Below are 18,703 nucleotides of genomic sequence, written 5' to 3'. Positions count from 1 at the left end.
TTGGACACACAGGGAATAAACTCTGTTTCTGTGGCCAAGGTAGCTTGGAATTATTCTCCATATATTTACCAATACAGGATAAACTGACTGAACTATCCATTCAAAAGCATGCTTACACTAAGACAACTACTGTGCAGTACCTCTAAGAAAGGCCGAGAGCTTCTTCTTTAACTGCCTCAGAAGAAGAGTACATGTGTACAAGTACACACCTGACTGAGAGCCTCCTTATTTGCTTGTCTAGCTGAGGTAATGCTTTTGTATGTTAACATGCAACAAGACCAAAAAGCTGTACCTTTGCTGCAGTCACCGATGGCCATCTCTTTCTTGTCCTAAAAGGAAACAGATCATTAATATGTCACCCTAATTCTGTCTCAATAGCCCAAAGGCTCAATGACATATGCTGATCATTAATAATTGCTTATGGAGATGCAGAATGCTTTTCGAGGAAATAACACCAAAACATGCATGTTACTTCCAAGCTAAAATTCAAACTATGCTCACAGCTCTAACTTGAAAGCCTCCTGGTGACAAATTTTTCAAGTAGCTTCTTCCTAAAGTATCTTTAAAGATTGTTGCAATTGACTTGTTATATTTGCAAGACACTTTACATTAGAATGTTGACAGTGAGAAAATTTTGTGATCAATTAACAGGGCAAATGACTGATATATGAATAACTGAATTAATAACCCTCCTCTTTGGCTAGCTGTTATATATCGCACCCAAAGTGGTATCTTGAAAATGTATACAGATGGTCCATCTACAGACTACTGTATGGCTTGTCGTGTAGTCTCAGTTATGAACCTTAATTTATCCACTGATGAAACAAAAATACAAAACAATTCACTAAATAAGATATCTAACTAATTTAACTTGCTGAATTGAGAAGCATGGCACAGTGGAAAGAACACAGGATATCAAAAGAACTAGATTCTAGTTTCAGCTCTGACACTAATCTGCTATTTAACTTTTCTAAGCTCTAAATGTCTATTTTCCCCAAATTAGAAATGTTCTACAATGTTAGAGAAATGTTAGTTCAAATAAACGTTCAATACTTCCATAATGGCTACTGTAGCAAATGCCAAATATTTTGCAGAATATTTTAGAGCAATGTCTACCAAATTGAGTTTCAGGATTCAATCAGAAACAGTTCCAGGATGGGGAGTGACTGCTTAATGGGTTTCCTTTTAGGGCCATAAAAAAAATTTTGGAACCAGACAGTGGTGATGGCTGCCTAACACTGTGAATGTATTCAGTGCCACTGTGAATGGCACTGAATTCTATACTTTAATATGGTTAAAGTGGTCAATTTTGTAGCATGTGTATTTTACCCACAATAAGCAAAAAAGGTTCCAGAGTCATTTGGGAAACACTAACTATATTATCTCTTCCAGTGTTCATCATAGCAATTCACATATTAAAAACTCTAACAAGAAGTCCTGTAGTAAAGAAATCTGTAAGTCAGTATTTCCCCAACTTATTAGATTTCTATAAATCTAAGATTCAGCTTCATATTTTAAACTGAAATCGGAGTAAATCTTTATAACTTTTAAAAATAATTAATTAATTAATTAATTTATGGCTGCGTTGGGTCTTCGTTGCTGCGCACGGGCTTTCTCTAGTTGCAGTGAGCGGGGGCTACTCTTTGTTGCAGTACGCGGGCTTCTCATTGCGGTGGCTTCTCTTGTTGTGGAGCACAGGCTCTATGCACACGGACTTCAGCAGTTGTGGAACGCAGCCTCAGTAGTTGTGGCTCACGGGCTCTAGAGCGCAGGCTCAGTAGTTGTGGTGCACGGGCTTAGTTGCTCTGCGGCCTGTGGGATCTTCCCTGACCAGGGCTCGAACCCGTGTCCCCTGCATTGGCAGGCGAATTCTTAACCACTGCACCACTGGGGAAGTCCCAAATCTTTATAACTTATGTGTACAACTGCTGTGGTGGTATTCTTTGTGCCCCCAAGTAACTACTTTTAGAGCCTATTTTTTTAGGGCTTTGTCTGCTCTTGTGTAGTCAGGCCTAGAGCTGAAACTCTGTCCTAACTCCAGTTTGCCTTTTCCCTCTCCCGACATGAAACATAAAGCTTGCCCAGGCACACCCAGTCAGGGATGCTGAGCCTGCAAACTTGCCTTTCAGAAATTCTTCTTAAAGCAGTTAACCCATCACTTCCTTAAACTCAGAACATGCTCCTTAAATCACTTCAGCACATTAATTCTGAAAGTCTCCAAGTCTATAATTTTAGGATCTTTTAAAAATATTAGGAATGCAAGTTAAAAGAACAAAACAAACAAAAACCCCACTAACAAACCTATCCTTTGTTCAGGAAAGAGTCACAGAGCAACTCTCTTTCGAGTTCTCCTCAGCTGTGACAGACAGAACACTAGCAAGGCCATACATTTTCCTAATTCAAGAACCAGTCGATCATACTAGCCCAACACTAGCAATGCCAGTAACTTGGCAACTGTGGGAACAAAGAACCCCAAAACCCAGGAGCCAAATGGGTATGGTGCGTTTTCTCTGACACTGAAGGTATCCTTGATCTCACTTTACAATGACAATTTCCAGTCTAAGAATGTGGCTAGATGTCTCCAAGAGGCAAAAGTGAAAGATCAGAATTTTCCAGCTAAGTGTAAAAACTGTTAGGTGTGAATTCTGATCGATGGTGGAATATATTAATGACTGTTGTTTTAAGTAAACTTAAAACAGTTGTTTTATTTCCCTTAATACAAAATGTCTGTTTGTATACTCCAGAATTATTCCTTCTCTCATGCCACAGGAATCACTCTAAAAAACTTCACCTTGGACACTGAATCCAATAATAAAACATACGAGTCTGGGTTAAAATAAAACTTTTTGCATGTCCGAATATTCAAGTACACCCCCACCCCCCTTTAAAAACCCTGGCCATCCAAAGTGACTTTGGTAGAAGCACTAGAGAATTCCAGTCAACATCAAAAAAGAAAGTGATGTAGATACCTGATCTAAACGAACAGAAAACCACTTCACCCAGTCTTGGGTCTGCTTCGTAGTTGCTTAAAGGTGTGTTAAAAAACCTACCCTTTGTGCTTTGAATATAGTCACAGTTAAACAAGTGGTATTGTTTTTTTCAAGCTCTCATCATTTTAATCTGGCAAGATTTACTATGTTGACTAAATAGGAATATCAGACAAATCACAAATCTAACTTTTGGTATCCAGCACAATACCAAACAAATATATTTATACTCTCATCTATTCTAAATTCACCGTTACACCAGGTTCTCAATCCTTTGGAAATACAAAATACCTTTGAACTTTCCCTGACACCTACTTTGCATTTAAGTGTACCTCTCACCCCAACTCTTGGACGTTTCTCCCTATGTCCACACTTTCAACAGAAAATCAGAATCTCAGGGATAAGCATCTTGAAGTCCAGTTTTAAGCACTGTTTCCTATCACTTTGGGTCTTTATCTAGAGTTCCAGAGGCCTAAAATAAGCAGCTGTAGCTATTCTAGGAGATGCACTAGGCTCTTTGCTTCATTAACTTGCCCTAGTTTGGCGGAAACTTTGCCAGGCTTCCTTCCATGAAAGTGTCCACTCAGCCACTTTAATGAGGAATGTGAACAGTAATCTGACTGAAGTTTTTCAAAATATTTTTTCTATCTTCCCCGTGCCCTTTAAATCAGGGAAATATATGGGTAGGAAAAGAGAGGCAGCAACTTTAGAGCCCCTACGCTTGTTTCTGGAGAGAAGCTATACTACAAAAACACTGTTAAGTTCATGTGCTTCTTAAAAAGAAAAAGGTCAAAGATACATACCTGTTTCATCCTTGCAGCAGCTCTATTTGAAAACAGAATAGATCTGTCTTTCTGGAAGGAGGATGGACACATCTGAAGGGCTCGACTGTAAGTACTTTCAGCTTCTATATAATCTGAGGATAAGGTAAAACATGAGAGGTCGTTATGATTTTATACCTGATATCACCGTATTCCAAAAGATCTCAGAATGCATAGCTTTCCATTCACGGGACAAAGGTCTCCAACAGAATGCTCTATATGTTCACCTTTCATTTGGCTTATCAATTTAGTAAAGAGTTTTGAAAGGGGATTAGGGAACTGGACAGATGAAAGAGACTGAAATCTGGGATTAATGGCCCGGGGTGAAGAAAAAAATCCTATGTATATATTTTCATTAAAGACATTGTGCTTTCATGGAGTCAACCCCGCTAAAACTGCTTCCATGAAATGTTTGGAGAAACATTTTATAGAGCCAAAAGCAACAATGTAAAATTCAGCAGTTGACTAAACACCTTAAAAGAAAAAATGGTGATAAATTTATATATCCATTGCCACACAAAGAATTATGGTCAGGGTACTAAAAGAAAAATTGCCTACTCACTCCTTTCTCAGATTTGAAATATTTAATACTAAAATACAAGGAGATACGTTTTCAGAGAACCTTTAGTTTTCTTAGAAAAAAAGAAGTGATGATTGCTAAACCAGGATATAAGAAAACAAATTTTTTTTAACCTAAAAATAACTAGGGGAAGATGTTACTACTCCTAGATTTCTAAAGCATGCACACTCTGAGATGTGATAGAATTTGATTATAAGATCAAATAGTTCCCCCAAATTATAAGAACGAACCCCACTTATTCCTAAGCAAATATAGGAAATGCAGAAGGAACATCTCTCTACCTAAGGCATCCACAGAAGAAGGCACATGAAAGAGCAACCAAAGTACAAGCAAAATCCTTCCCTCGGCCACACCGGATGCACTGGGCCAGTATTCACAGCACTGTCACAGGTGAGTAACGGGGACCCTGTTTTGACAGCAATGCAGCAAATAGCCTTTTAATATTCCAGTTTAGAGTTTCCCAAAGCAAAAACTCAAGAGTTTTTCCTCCTAATCTCTGGGTTTATAGACAGTAGATTACAGAAAAGAAAAACTATGCCTGTGCCTAGAGACACATGGTAACTGGTCACTTTCACTGGAGAATAATTTGGACCTGGTAAAAAAACAAAATTCCAAGGTGTTGGGAGGCAACAGGGTATTATTAGCAGTTTAGGTCTGCTAGTTGTTTCCAAATGTTCTTTGGTGTTTCTTCACAGAATCTACAAAAGCATGAGGAGTCAAGACGCCCAGCATCAGTGTTGAAATAGGTATCTTACCTCCTTTCTTAAACTGCTCATTTCCCTCCTCCTTTAGTCTAGAGCTCTCTTCTCTCCTTCTCTGAAAGAGATCAGAGAATGACATAAATTCTCACAATATTATGATAAATGAACAAAAAGGTCAGCTTTCATTTCACATTACGCTATTCAATAGGCAGCAGCTTGACTTTTGAGAACTGGGTCAGTTTTATCTAAATCTCAAACATACAGAAAAAAACACATGACCATCTGGCTAATCATCAAGTGAATTCTTGATGTTTAAAGGATAAAACCCAGGTTTTCTATGTTTCTAGCTTTTGCATGGAACAGTAATTTCTATTTACTAAAAATGAAACTAAGTACACCCACTGGTACGCTTACCATTACAAATTCAAATTCTAGATCTGCTACTTATTAATTGTAGAAGATCCTGGACAAGTTCCAGATCGTTCTGAGCCTAGTTTCTTCATCTAAAACTTAAGGCTTTAATAGACTTATGGATTAATGTGATAATTTATGTAAAACTCCCAAAACACCGACTGGCAAATAGGGCTCAATAAATATGAGCTATTATTTTTCTGTAAAATAAATAATGTAATACTTATTTAGCTACGATTGCAGTTTGTGTCATAAAGGTGACATACAGTAGCCAGCAGAGCGCATTATGGAGGACAAGTCTTATTTGCAGGGTCAGGCAGTATGCAGTTAGCAGGCTAACACAGGGAAATTTGAAGAAACCCAGAGAAACCTCTCTTTTCTTAGCTTCTTCTAACAACTCAGAAATTAACACAGATGGCCAAGCACTCTTTGAACTCAAAGGCAGAGTGAATATTATTCTGTAGAGCAAAGATGACACGTGCCGAGTCCCTATGTGCTTTCAGCCCTGAACATCTTAGCAATATGGTCGGCAGAAGCAGAACTGGCAGCAGGGTCTGCCTGCCACCTTTTGACAGCATTTTTAAAAAAGAGAGAATCTCCAAAAATCTCTTCCTTCTTTCTTGAAGCTTCTGACTAAATAAAAACTTCAAAGGGAGGAAATAAAGTTAGCAGGGTTTTTCATCCACAGTACAAACTGGGAGCCTAAACAATTGGTACTCTTAAGATTAGGAACTAAACTAAAAATGTTATGTCTCTGGAGATTTGTAAATGAGCTGTTGAGACCAGGGTGCTTTCCAAATACCTTATTACTATACTCTGGATGAAACAGAACACTTGATGAATCTCAATAAAGAAACTAAAAGGTAGGTATAAACTGAATTTAGTTTTTATGACATCTATTAATGTTCAGCAGACACAATAATAATTCATTTTAAGATATAACATATCTGAAGAAGGACTACTCTAAGGGAATACAGGAAAAAATAAAATGGGTAGTGGTGATGGCAATCAAAACACAAAAATGTGGCCACATTTACCTAGTACTACCCAGGAAGGAGGTGCTTGAATTATAATATCCTCTGTTGTACTGGTCAGGATTTTTGGATGCTAGCAAAAGGACTATCTTAGGCAAAAAAAAAAAAAAATTAAGGGAATATTTACTGGAAAGCTACTGTGGGGCTCACACAATCAAAGGGAGACCTAAAATATAGACTTAGAAAACAGGCAGGACTCAAGGCAGCTCTGTTAAGTCAAAAAGCAAGAAAACATTAAGTGTCTTTTAGTGGAAGAATCTGGCCAAAATAGGACTGTAATAGCAGCCAATAAATCCTAACCATTCCCCTTTCTTTGTCCTGATCCAGATTTAAAGTTTTGGTCAGAAGCATCCAATGAGCCAAGCATAGGTCACATGCCTTGGCTGTCAGAAAACAGAGTGAGGGAATCGGGGGATTGACTGGCACTCAACATGATTACAGCACAGGGGAATTTCCTCCACATGAGAAAGGGGATTTGATGCTGGAGGCCAAGAAAACCCCATAACAAATCCAGTTAAAAGTTATTTCAACCCCAAATAGATAAAGCAATCTTGAGAAAGAAAAACAAAGCTGGAGGCATCATGCTCCCTGATTTCAACCTATATTACAAAACTATAGTAATTAAAACGGTATGGTATTGGCATAAAAACAGACACACTGATCAATGAAACAGAACAGAGAGCCCAGAAATAAACCCACACACATGGTCAATTAATTTACGATAAAGGAGCCAAGAATATACAATGAGGAAAGGACAGTCTCTTCGATAAGTGGTGCTGGGAAAACTGGACAACCACATGCAAAAGAATGAAAATGAACCACTATGTTATACTACACTCAAAAATTAATTCAAAATGGATTAAAGACTTGAACGTAAGACCTGAAACCATAATACTCTTAGAAGAAAACTAAGGCGGTAAGCTCCTTGACATAGGTCTTGGTAATGATTTTCTGAATCTGACACCAAAAGCAAAGGCAACAAAAGCAAAAATAAACAAGTGGGACTACATCAAACTAAACAGCTTCTGGACAGCAAAGGAAACCATCAACAAAATGAATGGAAGAAAAAATTTACAAATCATATACCTGATAAGGCATTAATATCTAAAATACATAAAGAACTCATACAACTTAACAGCAAAAAACCTCAATCTTATTAAAAAGAAGATCTGAACGGACATTTTTCCAAAGAAGACATACATGGCAAACAGGTACATGAAAAGATGTTCAAAATCATTAATCAGCAAGGAAATGCAAATCAAAACTACAATGAGGTATCACTTCACACCTGTTAGAATGGCTATTATCAAAAAGACAAGAAATAACAAGCGTTGGCAAGAATGTGGAGAAAAGAAATCCCTTGTGCACCGTTGGTGGGAATGTAAATCGGTACAGCCACTATGGAAAACAGTATGGACGTTCCTTAAAAACTTAAAAATAGAACTACCATATGATCCAGCAATTCCACTTCTGGGTATTTATTTTAAGAAAATGAAAATACTAACTCAAAAAGATATCTGCACCCCCATGTTCACTGCAGTGTTGTTTACAATAACCAAGATATGGAAACGATCTAAGTGGCCGTCAATGGGTGAATGGTAAAGAAACTGTGGTGTGGGGCTTCCCTGGTGGCGCAGTGGTGGAGAATCTGCCTGCCAATGCAGGGAACACGGGTTCGAGCCCTGGTCTGGGAAGATCCCACATGCCGTGGAGCAGCTAGGCCCGTGAGCCACAACTACTGAGCCTGCGCGTCTGGAGCCTGTGCCCCGCAACAAGAGAGGCTGCGACAGTGAAAGGCCCGTGCACCGCGATGAAGAGTGGCCCCTGCTTGCCACAACTAGAGAAAGCCCTCGCATAGAAACGAAGACCCAACACAGCCAAATAAATAAATAAATAAATAAATAACTCAGGAGCTCTTTAAAAAAAAAAAAAAAGAAACTGTGGTGTTGCATACACACACACACACATATATATACATACAACGGAATATTATTTAGCCATAAAAGAGAATGAACTCTTCCTATTTGCGACAACATGGATGAACCTAGAGGGCATTATGCTAAATGAAATAAATCAGTCAGAGAAAAACAAACACCATCTGATTTCTCTTATATGTGGAATCTAAACAAAACAACAAAACAAAACAAAAAACACCAGGCTCATAGGTTGGGGCAGGGGGGTGGAGTGGGGTGGGGTGGGGTGGGGTGGGGTGGGGTGGGTTTGGGAGAATGGGTGAAGGGGTTTAAGAAAAACTAAAAAAATTTTTTTAAATTCTAAAACAATTCTAAATTCTAAATTCTAAAAACAATTTCAATTAGGGTAAAATCAAAACCTTATAAATATTAGGGAATTCATTTGATCAATTTTAAATTCACTCAAAACCACACACACATCCATGTATCACTGGCTAATAACGTTCTAACAATGAAATGAAAAGTTGTTTTCACATTAGAAAATATATTAATGCAAGGTAGCATGTTAATAAGTTAAAATAAAAAATTATAGGATCACATGAATAAATGCATCACAGGTCTTAAAGGTCTGGAATATATTTTAAAAAAACAGTTATATCAAAAAAATTCTTTAGAAAAGGGCAACTCATCAAGTTATTAGAGTTTAATGTCCATACATTAACAATTTCAATCTATTTTAACTCTAATTTCAAGCTACTTTCTGGTCTATATCTGCTCTCCAGTGCCAACTTATCAGGAATGTTCCATGAACACAGATGAGTCTTTCAGACTGCCAGATCAGGCTCTTGTGAAGCAGGCGTGCGTGCGTGCGTGCGTGCGTGCGTGCGTGTGTGTGTGTGTGTGTGTGTGTGTGTGTGTTTTAAGAGTTTAATCATTATTTGGTAAATTTAGAACATTAACATTTCAATGAGAAAAGCCTAGAGCCAAGGTGCACCCAGAAGGAATTATTGATAAGGGCCAGCCTGAGCAGGCAGCCTGAGAAAAGCTCACGGTGTCTTTATAACTAGGCCTCAAAGTTGAACTGGCCAAGAGGTGAGCTCCAGAACGTATTTCAGAGGCCAATTATTCTAAGGAAGGAATTTTATTTTTTGGTCTGATAAATCACAACTCAGTGACCCGTTAAGCAGTAAACCCTGGAAAAAGAGCTGCTGCTTCCACAGATTGTGTAAATTGAGGATTAATTCAAGTATCAATATCATGCTGAATATCTCCCTGGCAACAGCTAAAAATAGCACTTTGAAGAGTAAGCTGTGCTATCTCCCAGCTGTGCCAGGAGACTAACGTGATCCCAGTACAAAGACTAGGATTTATTCTGCTGCCTGAACATACTCTTTCTTCCAAAGGATGGCACGCACACTGTGTAATGTTATGGAATCCAAGGACAGATTTCATCGTGTTTAAGTCTTACTTAGCATGCTAAGTGCCGGCAGTATTCACACATGAGTGAACTGGTAGTGCTGGTATCCTGCTGCATTACTGGGTGCAAATCTTCCAGGTTCTTGTCTAACGTGGTTAGGAGCTCTCTCACATGCCTCCACAATACCTTTTAACACATTGCAGAGACCTCACAGGCAAACATCTGTTCTAGAATTGTATTTCCATAAGAATGGGGACAGTTCTTACAGGGCTCTAACTCAGTAGTCCTCCCCATCACTAAAAACTCAGGGAGAAATAGTGACATTACCTTGCACTGTAAATCATCACAGAACTGCCAAGGAAAACCTCAAAAAGACAATGCCCTTGATGAATGGAGTTTATTTCAACAGTTATTACCACAACTGCAAACTTTTCAGCCTGGCACTCAAAGTTCACTATAACTTATACCAGTATAGCATTTCATTGCTTAACATCTGCTGTCACATACGTTAGCTCAGCTCATCTGCTTCCCAAGACAATTCTGAGAGATGGGCATGGAGGTATTTACCTATTTTACAGGTTAAAAAAAAAAAAAATGAAGATTCAGAAATCTTTTATTCTTTGCAACAAACTTCTATTCCAACCTACTCAACCTAATCTCCCATTACTACACAAGTCCTCTCTTCTAGACAGCTGGATCTCTTATTCTTCACTCCATTCTTTTGCTTACCTACCCACCTTGGAATGCCATTGTTTTTCTTCTAGATTTCCCTTCCAGCTGCCCAAACCAAATTTTCCTGTTTTCAAAGTCTAGCACAAACCATATCTCCTCCCCAGGACTACCTTTCACTTCCTTCCCCACATGATCTTCCTTTGAATGTAGACTGTACATAATGCCTCTATTTGGGCAACTCAGTTCTACCTCACAGGTTGTTTTTTAAAATTATAAGAGGACTTCCCTGGTGGCGGAGTGGTTAAGAATCTGCCTGCCAATGCAGGGGACACGGGTTCGAGCCTGGTCCGGGAATATCCCACATGCCGCAGAGCAACTAAGCCCGTGCGCCACAACTACTGAGCCTGTGCTAGAGCCCACGAGCCACAACTATGGAAGTCTGTGCACCTAGAACCCGTGCTCCTCAACAAGAGAAGCCATTGCAATGAGAAGCCCGCGTACCACAACAAAGAGTAGCCCCTGCTCACCGCAACGAGAGAAAGCTGGCACACAGCAACGAGAACCCAGTGCAGCCCAAAAAAAAAAAAAATATATAAGAGAATTAAAAAAAGCACTGCATAAAGTCTGGAATGTTATAAAATGCTCAGATGGTTTCATGGGTTGAAGAACACTGTACATTCTTTAGACCAGGGCAAGAGGGGCCCGTCAAGGTCCTCTTCTGACCGCACCCTTCCTCCTGTGGGGCCCCTTTAGACCATGCTCCAGATTTCTTACCTAAGTTTTCTTAGGCCACTTCTAGGATCTGCGTAAACCTTTGCTTGGATCTATCCCCCTAAGGGTGAACTTTGCTGCAGGTGTACATTATATTCCAGGTGCAATACTTTGTACTCTGCCTTCCCCATACCTGGAATCAGCCATTCCTCCAAGGAGTCCTGGATTCTTTTAGTGGGGAATGGCATTTAGAAACCAAGATCTAGGTGTTACTAGGGAGTCACTGCTTTTAGGCCCTCTCAATGAAGATACCCATGAAAATACATCTTAAACAAAACAAAAATCCCAAGAGTCAGAGAATACATACAAGTGAAATCTTCTATGTATGTATTCAAGTAAGTGAATACCACACCAACTCCCACAGTGAAAACTCTAGTTCCCAGTAACAGCAATATATTTACTCATTTGCTCTATCCTACAATAAACAAAAAGGTTCAAAATTACTATATGACTATAACTACCTATAACCTACCACGTAAAGTTCAAGATTTCATTGCAGTTCTTTCCGACTTCAGGATATATTCTACTAAGGGTATACAGCCAGAACATTATGTCCAAAGTTATTGGAATTATCTTCTCTATGTAATCAATTTGATATAGTTATGTTAACATGTAATCAATTTGATATAGTTACATTAATTTGTTTCTGTTTGTAATCCATTTTAGGCTTAATTTTCCTTATTCTTTCTGATTTAATTTTAACATTTGAATGTGTAAAATATTTAAACAGTTCAAAACTCAATACGATGTGGGACTTTTTTTTTTTTTTTTTAAAGACACGCTTTTTTTTTTTTTAATTTAAAAAATTTTTTGCTTGTGTTGGGTCTTCGTTGCTGTGTGCGGCTTTCTCTAGTTGTGGCAAGCGGGGGCTACTCTTGGTTGTGGTGCACGGGCTCTAGGCGCCCGGGCTTCAGTAGTTGTGGAGCATGGGCTCAGTAGTTGTGGTGCATGGGCTTAGTTGATTTGTGTCATGTGGGATCTTCCCGGACCAGAGGTCGAACCCGTGTCCCCTGCATTGGCAGGCAGATTCTTAATCACTGTGCCACCAGGGAAGTCCCTAGGTGGGACTTCTGATGTGTCTAAATGAGGAGGTTTCCAAACCCTCTAATCCAAAAGCAACTACAAAACTGGACACAAAGATAAAAAACAACCATTTCAGTGTCCTGGAAATTGATTACAGGATTAACAACAAAGCGAATAACACTTATTTAAGGAAAAACTCATTTAGGAAATAACCATGAAAATCTGTGGCATACTTGCTAGAGACTGCTCCCCTTTTTCCTCCCATCATTCAATGTGGTAATTCTAACACCACAAGGTAGGTTGTGAATAACCAGCAGTTTCACTGCTGGAGGACTGACTTGATTCAAAGAAGGTGAAATAATCCATGCCCAGTGGTGTTGCAATCTGAGTGGCAAGCAAACAGGGAAGGCCAGGGGTTCTACTAATCTGTGGTAGCAGTCCCAGTTTGGCAAACAAGGGACCCATGGGTCAGACAAATGTAACAGGAAGATACAAAGAGACAGTCATAGAGGCACTTGACAAGCTCTTCAAATATCCTGGCTGACTGGAGTTGATGTGCACACTTGAGAAGGATGGAGAGGGCTGAAACTATTCATGCATCCTTGTTCTATTAGAAGCCTGTGCACATGTGCTGAGGAAATGCAAGAGGGTCCAATGGGGCAGACCTGAAAACTATCTGAACTTGGAACACACTTCTAAATCCACACATAGATCCAATGACAGCAGGTGGAAGCCGTATCGATTTGATGTGTTTGAACATAACCCCTGACCAGTACTGCATGGCCACTAAACTGTGTGGAAACAGAAGCAACCTCAAGAAGGCCAGACTTAAAAATAAAAACAGGAACAAAACCAAAAACCAACTGTGCAGAGCCATCAGTGGCCACACATCCCAGAGGAAATGAATCACACAGCTAAGTCCAGGTAAATTACTAAACAAATAAGCAGACAGGCAAAACAGCAACAACAAAAATAATTGGGGGGTGGGGTGGGGGAAGGTCAGACTTTAGAGTTACTACAATATTACTTAAAATGCCCAGATTCAACAAAAAAAATTGTAAGACATGCAAAGAGACAAGAAAGTTTGACCCACAATCGGGGGAAAAAAACAGTCAACAGAAACATGAGTATATACAGATCATCTGGGGAAGCCCCCTCACCAGTGGGGAGATCAGCTGGGACAGAAGGGGAGCTTTGGGGGCTTAGAGGTAGAGCCCAGCAACCGGTCTGTGGCAGGCAGGACAGAGTGAGACCTACACAGACGGTGCATGCCACAGCCCTGAGCTCCCCAGCCTGAGACGTGTGTCTGCTGGTGCAGATGGGGGCTGGGGGCTGGATCGTGGGGTCTGGAGAGCAGACCCAGGTAGAGGACTGCTGTTGGCTGCGAAGAGACAGCCTGAAGGGATGGGAGTCAGGAGCTCCTCAACCAGGAATGTTCGTGGAAGAAACCTGGGCCGCCACAGAAATGCAGCTCCATGGCTGAGTGGTGCGTGAAGGGTGGGGCTGCCACTGCAGCCTCTCCCCATGCACCAGCCCCTGCCTCCACAGGCACTATGAGGGGCTCCCGCTTGGGTGGACTTGCGTGCCCTGGTTGCCACCTTGGCCCCCTCCCGCCTGCGCAGGCCCATGTGCCCTGGGGGCAGCCTCAGGAGCAGACGCAGGTGGGTGGGTAGCCCACACGCAGAGGTGGGGCTGAAAACACAGCTGAGCCCCAGAGGCCCTGCAACTATGAAAGAACAGCTGAAATCTCTCCTCACGTCTGTGTGAACCACGGATTTACACCCCCGCTGCCAGCTTTGTAAATTCAGCGCCTGCAGAACATCCAAACAGACGAGGGCTCCTGCAGCCAAAACACATCTAGCTTTAGCAGCCGTGGGCTTTGTGGGCACATACACACAAGGGGTTGGGCCAAGCCAGAGTCTGAGCTGCTTCCACAGCTCCCATAGCGGGTCCAGGTGCATGATTACTGCAGTCCTATGACCTAACTTCAGTGGATCTCTGCGGGTGCCCTGGTGAAAACAATGCCGCAGAGACACCAGAGCCAATTGCCAGCATACCCACAGTTAAGGCGGGGCCGAGAGCAGTGCCAACAACAGTTTAATTTGTGAGTGCACACAACTGGTGAAGGGTGACGCAGCAGAGCACACTCACAGGTGAACAGCTCCAGAGGAGGAATACTCAGTGGCTTCTCTCTCAGTGGGAGTGCTCCAATCCTGCCTATCTTGCACCACAGATCAGAAACACACCTCAGAAATGGATCTGGGGGCTTCTACTCCAACAACTGGGTAGCAGACCCTGCCCCTGACAGGGCAGTGACAACCACAGAGCAAAGGGGAGGCCCTGCTCAATATCCAGTGCAGGCTCTGGTCACCACAACATCAGTCACACCTCCTATCTAGGGGATAACAGCCAGCATACACTGAGGAAAGAGGCGGCAGACATTCATACGAAAAAAAGCCCTTGCACCAAAAAATATTAAACCCACACAGGCTACACAGGGATGCTCCCACATAAAAATAGCCCTCCAAGACGTCTGAGGGTCTGGCATCGGGAGGAAGAACCCCAGGGCATTTGGCATTGAACGCCAGCGGGGCTTGAGCGCAGGAGCTCCGCAGGGCCAGGAGCTCTTGGAGGGTGCACACAAGGTCTCACATGCGCTGGGACCCAGCACAAAGCAGGGGATATTGATTGGCGGCCCCACCCAATAGCCTGCAGGTTCCAGTGCTGGGATGCCTCAGGCCAAACAACCAGCAGGATAGGAACACAGTCCCACCCATCAGCAGACAGGCTGCTCACAGCCACCTCAAAACACACCCCTTCACACGGCCCTGCCCAACAGAAGGACAAGATCCAGCTTCACCCACCAGGGCGCAGTCACCAGAAGCAAGAGGAACTACTATCCTGCACCCTGTGGAAAGGAGACCACAAACACAGAAAGTCAGACAAAATGACATGACAGAGGAATATGTTTCAGGCAAAGGAACAAGATAAAAACCCAAAAGAACAACTAAATGAAGAGGAGATAGGCAATCTATCTGAAAAGGAAATCAGAGTAATGATAGTAAAGATGATCCAAAATCTCGGGAAAAAAATGGAGGCACAGACCAAGAATCTACAAGAAATGTTTAATAAGGATCTAGAAGAACCAAACAGCAAACAAACAGAGATGAACAATACAATAACTGAAATGAAAACTACACTAGAAGGAATCAATAGCAGAATAACTGAGGCAGAAGAACGGATAAGTGACCTGGAAGACAGAATGGTGGAATTCAATGCTGCGGAACAGAATAAAGAAAAAAAGAATGAAAAGAAATGAAGACAGCCTAAGAGACCTCTGGGACAACATTAAATGCAACAACATTCGCATTATAGGGGAGAAGGACCAGAAGAAGAGAGAGAGAAAGGACCTGAGAAAATATTTGAAGAGATTATAGTCAAAAACTTCCCGAATATGGGAAAGGAAATGGCCACCCAAGTCCAGGAAGCACAGAGAGTTCCATACAGGATAAACCCAAGGAGAAACACACCTAGACACACAGTTATCAAATTGGCAAAAATTAAAGACAAAGAAAAATTACTGAAAGCAGCAAGGGAAAAATGACAAATAACATACAAGGGAACTCCCATAAGGTTAACAGCTGATTTCTCAGCAGAAACTCCACAAGCCAGAAGGGAGTGGCATAATATACTTAAAGTGATTAAAGGGAAGAACCTACAAACAAGATTACTCTATCCGGCAAGGATCTCATTCAGATTCGATGGAGAAATCAGAAGCTTTAGAGACAAGCAAAAGCTAAGAGAATTCAGCACCACCAAACCAGCTCTACAACAAATGCTAAAGGAACTTCTCTAAGTGGGAAACACAAGAGAAGAAAAGGACCTACAAAAACAAAACCCCCCAAAATTAAGGATATGGTAATAGGAACATACATATCGATAATTACCTTAAATGTGAATGGATTAAATGCTCCACCCAAAAGACACATGCTTGCTGAATGGATCAAAAACGATACCCATATATATGCTGTCTACAAGAGACCCACTTCACACCTAGGGACACATACAGACTGAAAGTGAGGGGATGGAAAAAGATATTCCATGCAAATGGAAATCAAAAGAAAGCTGGAGGAGCAATACTCATATCAGATAAAATAGACTTTAAAATAAAGAATGTTACAAGAGACAAGGAAGGACACTATATAATGATCAAGGGATCAATCCAAGAAGAAGATATAACAATTATAAATATATATGCACCCAACATAGGAGCACCTCAATACATAAAGCAACTGCTAACAGCTGTTAAAGAGGAAATCAACACTAACACAATATTAGTGGGGGACTTTAACACCTCACTTACACCAATGGACAGATCATCCAAAATGAAAATAAATAAGGAAACACAAGCTTTAAATGACACAATAGACCAGACAGATTTAATTGACATTTATAGGACATTCCATCCAAAAACAGCAGAGTACACTTCTTTCTCAAGTGCGCACGGAACATTCTCCAGGATAGATCACATCTTGGGTCACAAATCAAGCCTCAGTAAATTTAAGAAAATTGAAATCATATCAAGCATCTTTTCTGACCACAACGCTTTGAGATTAGAAATGAATTACAGGGAGAAAAACGTAAAAAACACAAACACATGGAGGCTAAACAATACGTTACTAAATAACCAAGAGATCACTGAAGAAACCGAAGAGGAAACGAAAAAATACCTACAGACAAATGGCAATGAAAACATGACGATCCAAACATATGGGATGCAGCAAAAGCAGTTCTAAGAGGGAAGTTTATAGCTATACAAGCCTACCTCAAGAAACAAGAAAAATCTGAAATAAACAACCTAACCTTACACCTAAAGGATCTAGAGAAGGAAGAATAAACAAAACCCAAAGTTAGCAGAAGGAAAGAAATCATAAAGATCAGAGTGGAAATAAATGAAATAGAAACAAAGAAAACAACAGCAAAGATCAATAAAACTAAAAGCTGGTTCTTTGAGAAGATAAACAAAATTGATAAGCCATTAGCCAGACTCATCAAGAAAAAGAGGGAGAGGACTCAAATCAATAAAATCAGATGAAAAAGGAGAAGTTACAACAGACACCGCAGAAATACAAAGCATCCTAAGAGACTACTACAAGCAACTCTATGCCAATAAAATGGACAATCTGGAAGAAATGGACAAATTCGTAGAAAGGTAGAAACTTCCAAGACTGAACCAGGAAGAAACAGAAAATATGAACAGACCAATCACAAGTAATGAAATGGAAACTGTGATTAAAAATCTTCCAACAAACAAAAGTCCAGGACCAGATGGCTTCACAGGTGAATTCTATCAAACATTTAGAGAAGAGCTAACATCCATCCTTCTCAAACTCTTCCAAAAAATTGCCGAGGAAGGAACACTCCAAAACTCATTCTATGAGGCCACCATCACCCTGATACCAAAACCAGACAAAGATACTACAAAAAAAGAAAATTACAGACCAATATCACTGATGAATATACATGCAAAAATCCTCAACAAAATACTAGTAAACAGAATCCAACAACACGTTAAAAGGATCATACACCATGATCAAGTGGGATTTACCCCAGGGATGCAAGGATTCTTCAATATATGCAAATCAATGTGATACACCATATTAACAAATTGAAGAATAAAAAACATATGATCATTTCAATAGATGCAGAAAAGGCTTTTGACAAAATTCAACACCCATTTCTGATAAAAACTCTCCAGAAAGTGGGCATAGAGGGAACCTACCTCAACATAATAAAAGCCATATACGACAAACCCACAGCAAACATCACTCTCAATGGTGAAAAACTGAAAGCATTTCCTCTAAGATCAGGAACAAGACAAGGATGTCCACTCTCACTACTATTATTCAACGTAGTTTTGGAAGTCCTAGCCACGGCAATCAGAGAAGAAAAAGAAATAAAAGGAATCCAAATTGGAAAAGAAGAAGTAAAACTGTCACTGTTTGCAGATGACATGATACTATACATAGAGAATCCTAAACATGCCACCAGAAAACTACTAGAGCTAATCAGTGAATTTGGTAAAGTTGCAGGATACAAAATTAATGCACAGAAATCTCTTGCATTCCTATACACTAATGATGAAAAATCTGAAAGAGAAATTAAGGAAACACTCCCATTTACCACTGCAACAAAAAGAATAAAATACCTAGGAATAAACCTACCTAGGGAGACAAAAGACTTGTATGCAGAAAACTATAAGACACTGATGAAAGAAATTAAAGATGATACCAACAGATGGAGAGATGTGTCATGTTCTTGGATTGGAAGAATCAATATTGTGAAAATGACTATACTACCCAAAGCAATCTAC

The 18,703-nt window shown here is 40.4% G+C and overlaps 1 protein-coding gene across 2 annotated transcripts in view; it reads right to left on the bottom strand.

Moving 5' to 3' along the window:
* Positions 1 to 18,703, bottom strand: part of TTC1 (tetratricopeptide repeat domain 1) — a 75,647-nt gene that overhangs the window by 15,886 nt on the left and 41,058 nt on the right. For both annotated transcript variants that reach the window (XM_082379901.1, XM_082379900.1), the window contains 3 exons: positions 5,144 to 5,204; positions 3,791 to 3,903; positions 293 to 329 (listed from right to left, as the gene is read on the bottom strand). In XM_082379901.1, the coding sequence (XP_082236027.1) occupies positions 293 to 329; positions 3,791 to 3,903; positions 5,144 to 5,204 (211 nt within the window). The remainder of the gene's footprint in view (positions 1 to 292; positions 330 to 3,790; positions 3,904 to 5,143; positions 5,205 to 18,703) is intronic.

Source organism: Balaenoptera borealis, assembly GCF_965194805.1.
Source record: "Balaenoptera borealis genome assembly, chromosome: 2".
Lineage (NCBI taxonomy): Eukaryota > Metazoa > Chordata > Mammalia > Artiodactyla > Balaenopteridae > Balaenoptera > Balaenoptera borealis.
Note: the sequence above shows the minus strand (reverse complement) of the source record. Positions and strands in the feature narration are given on the sequence as shown.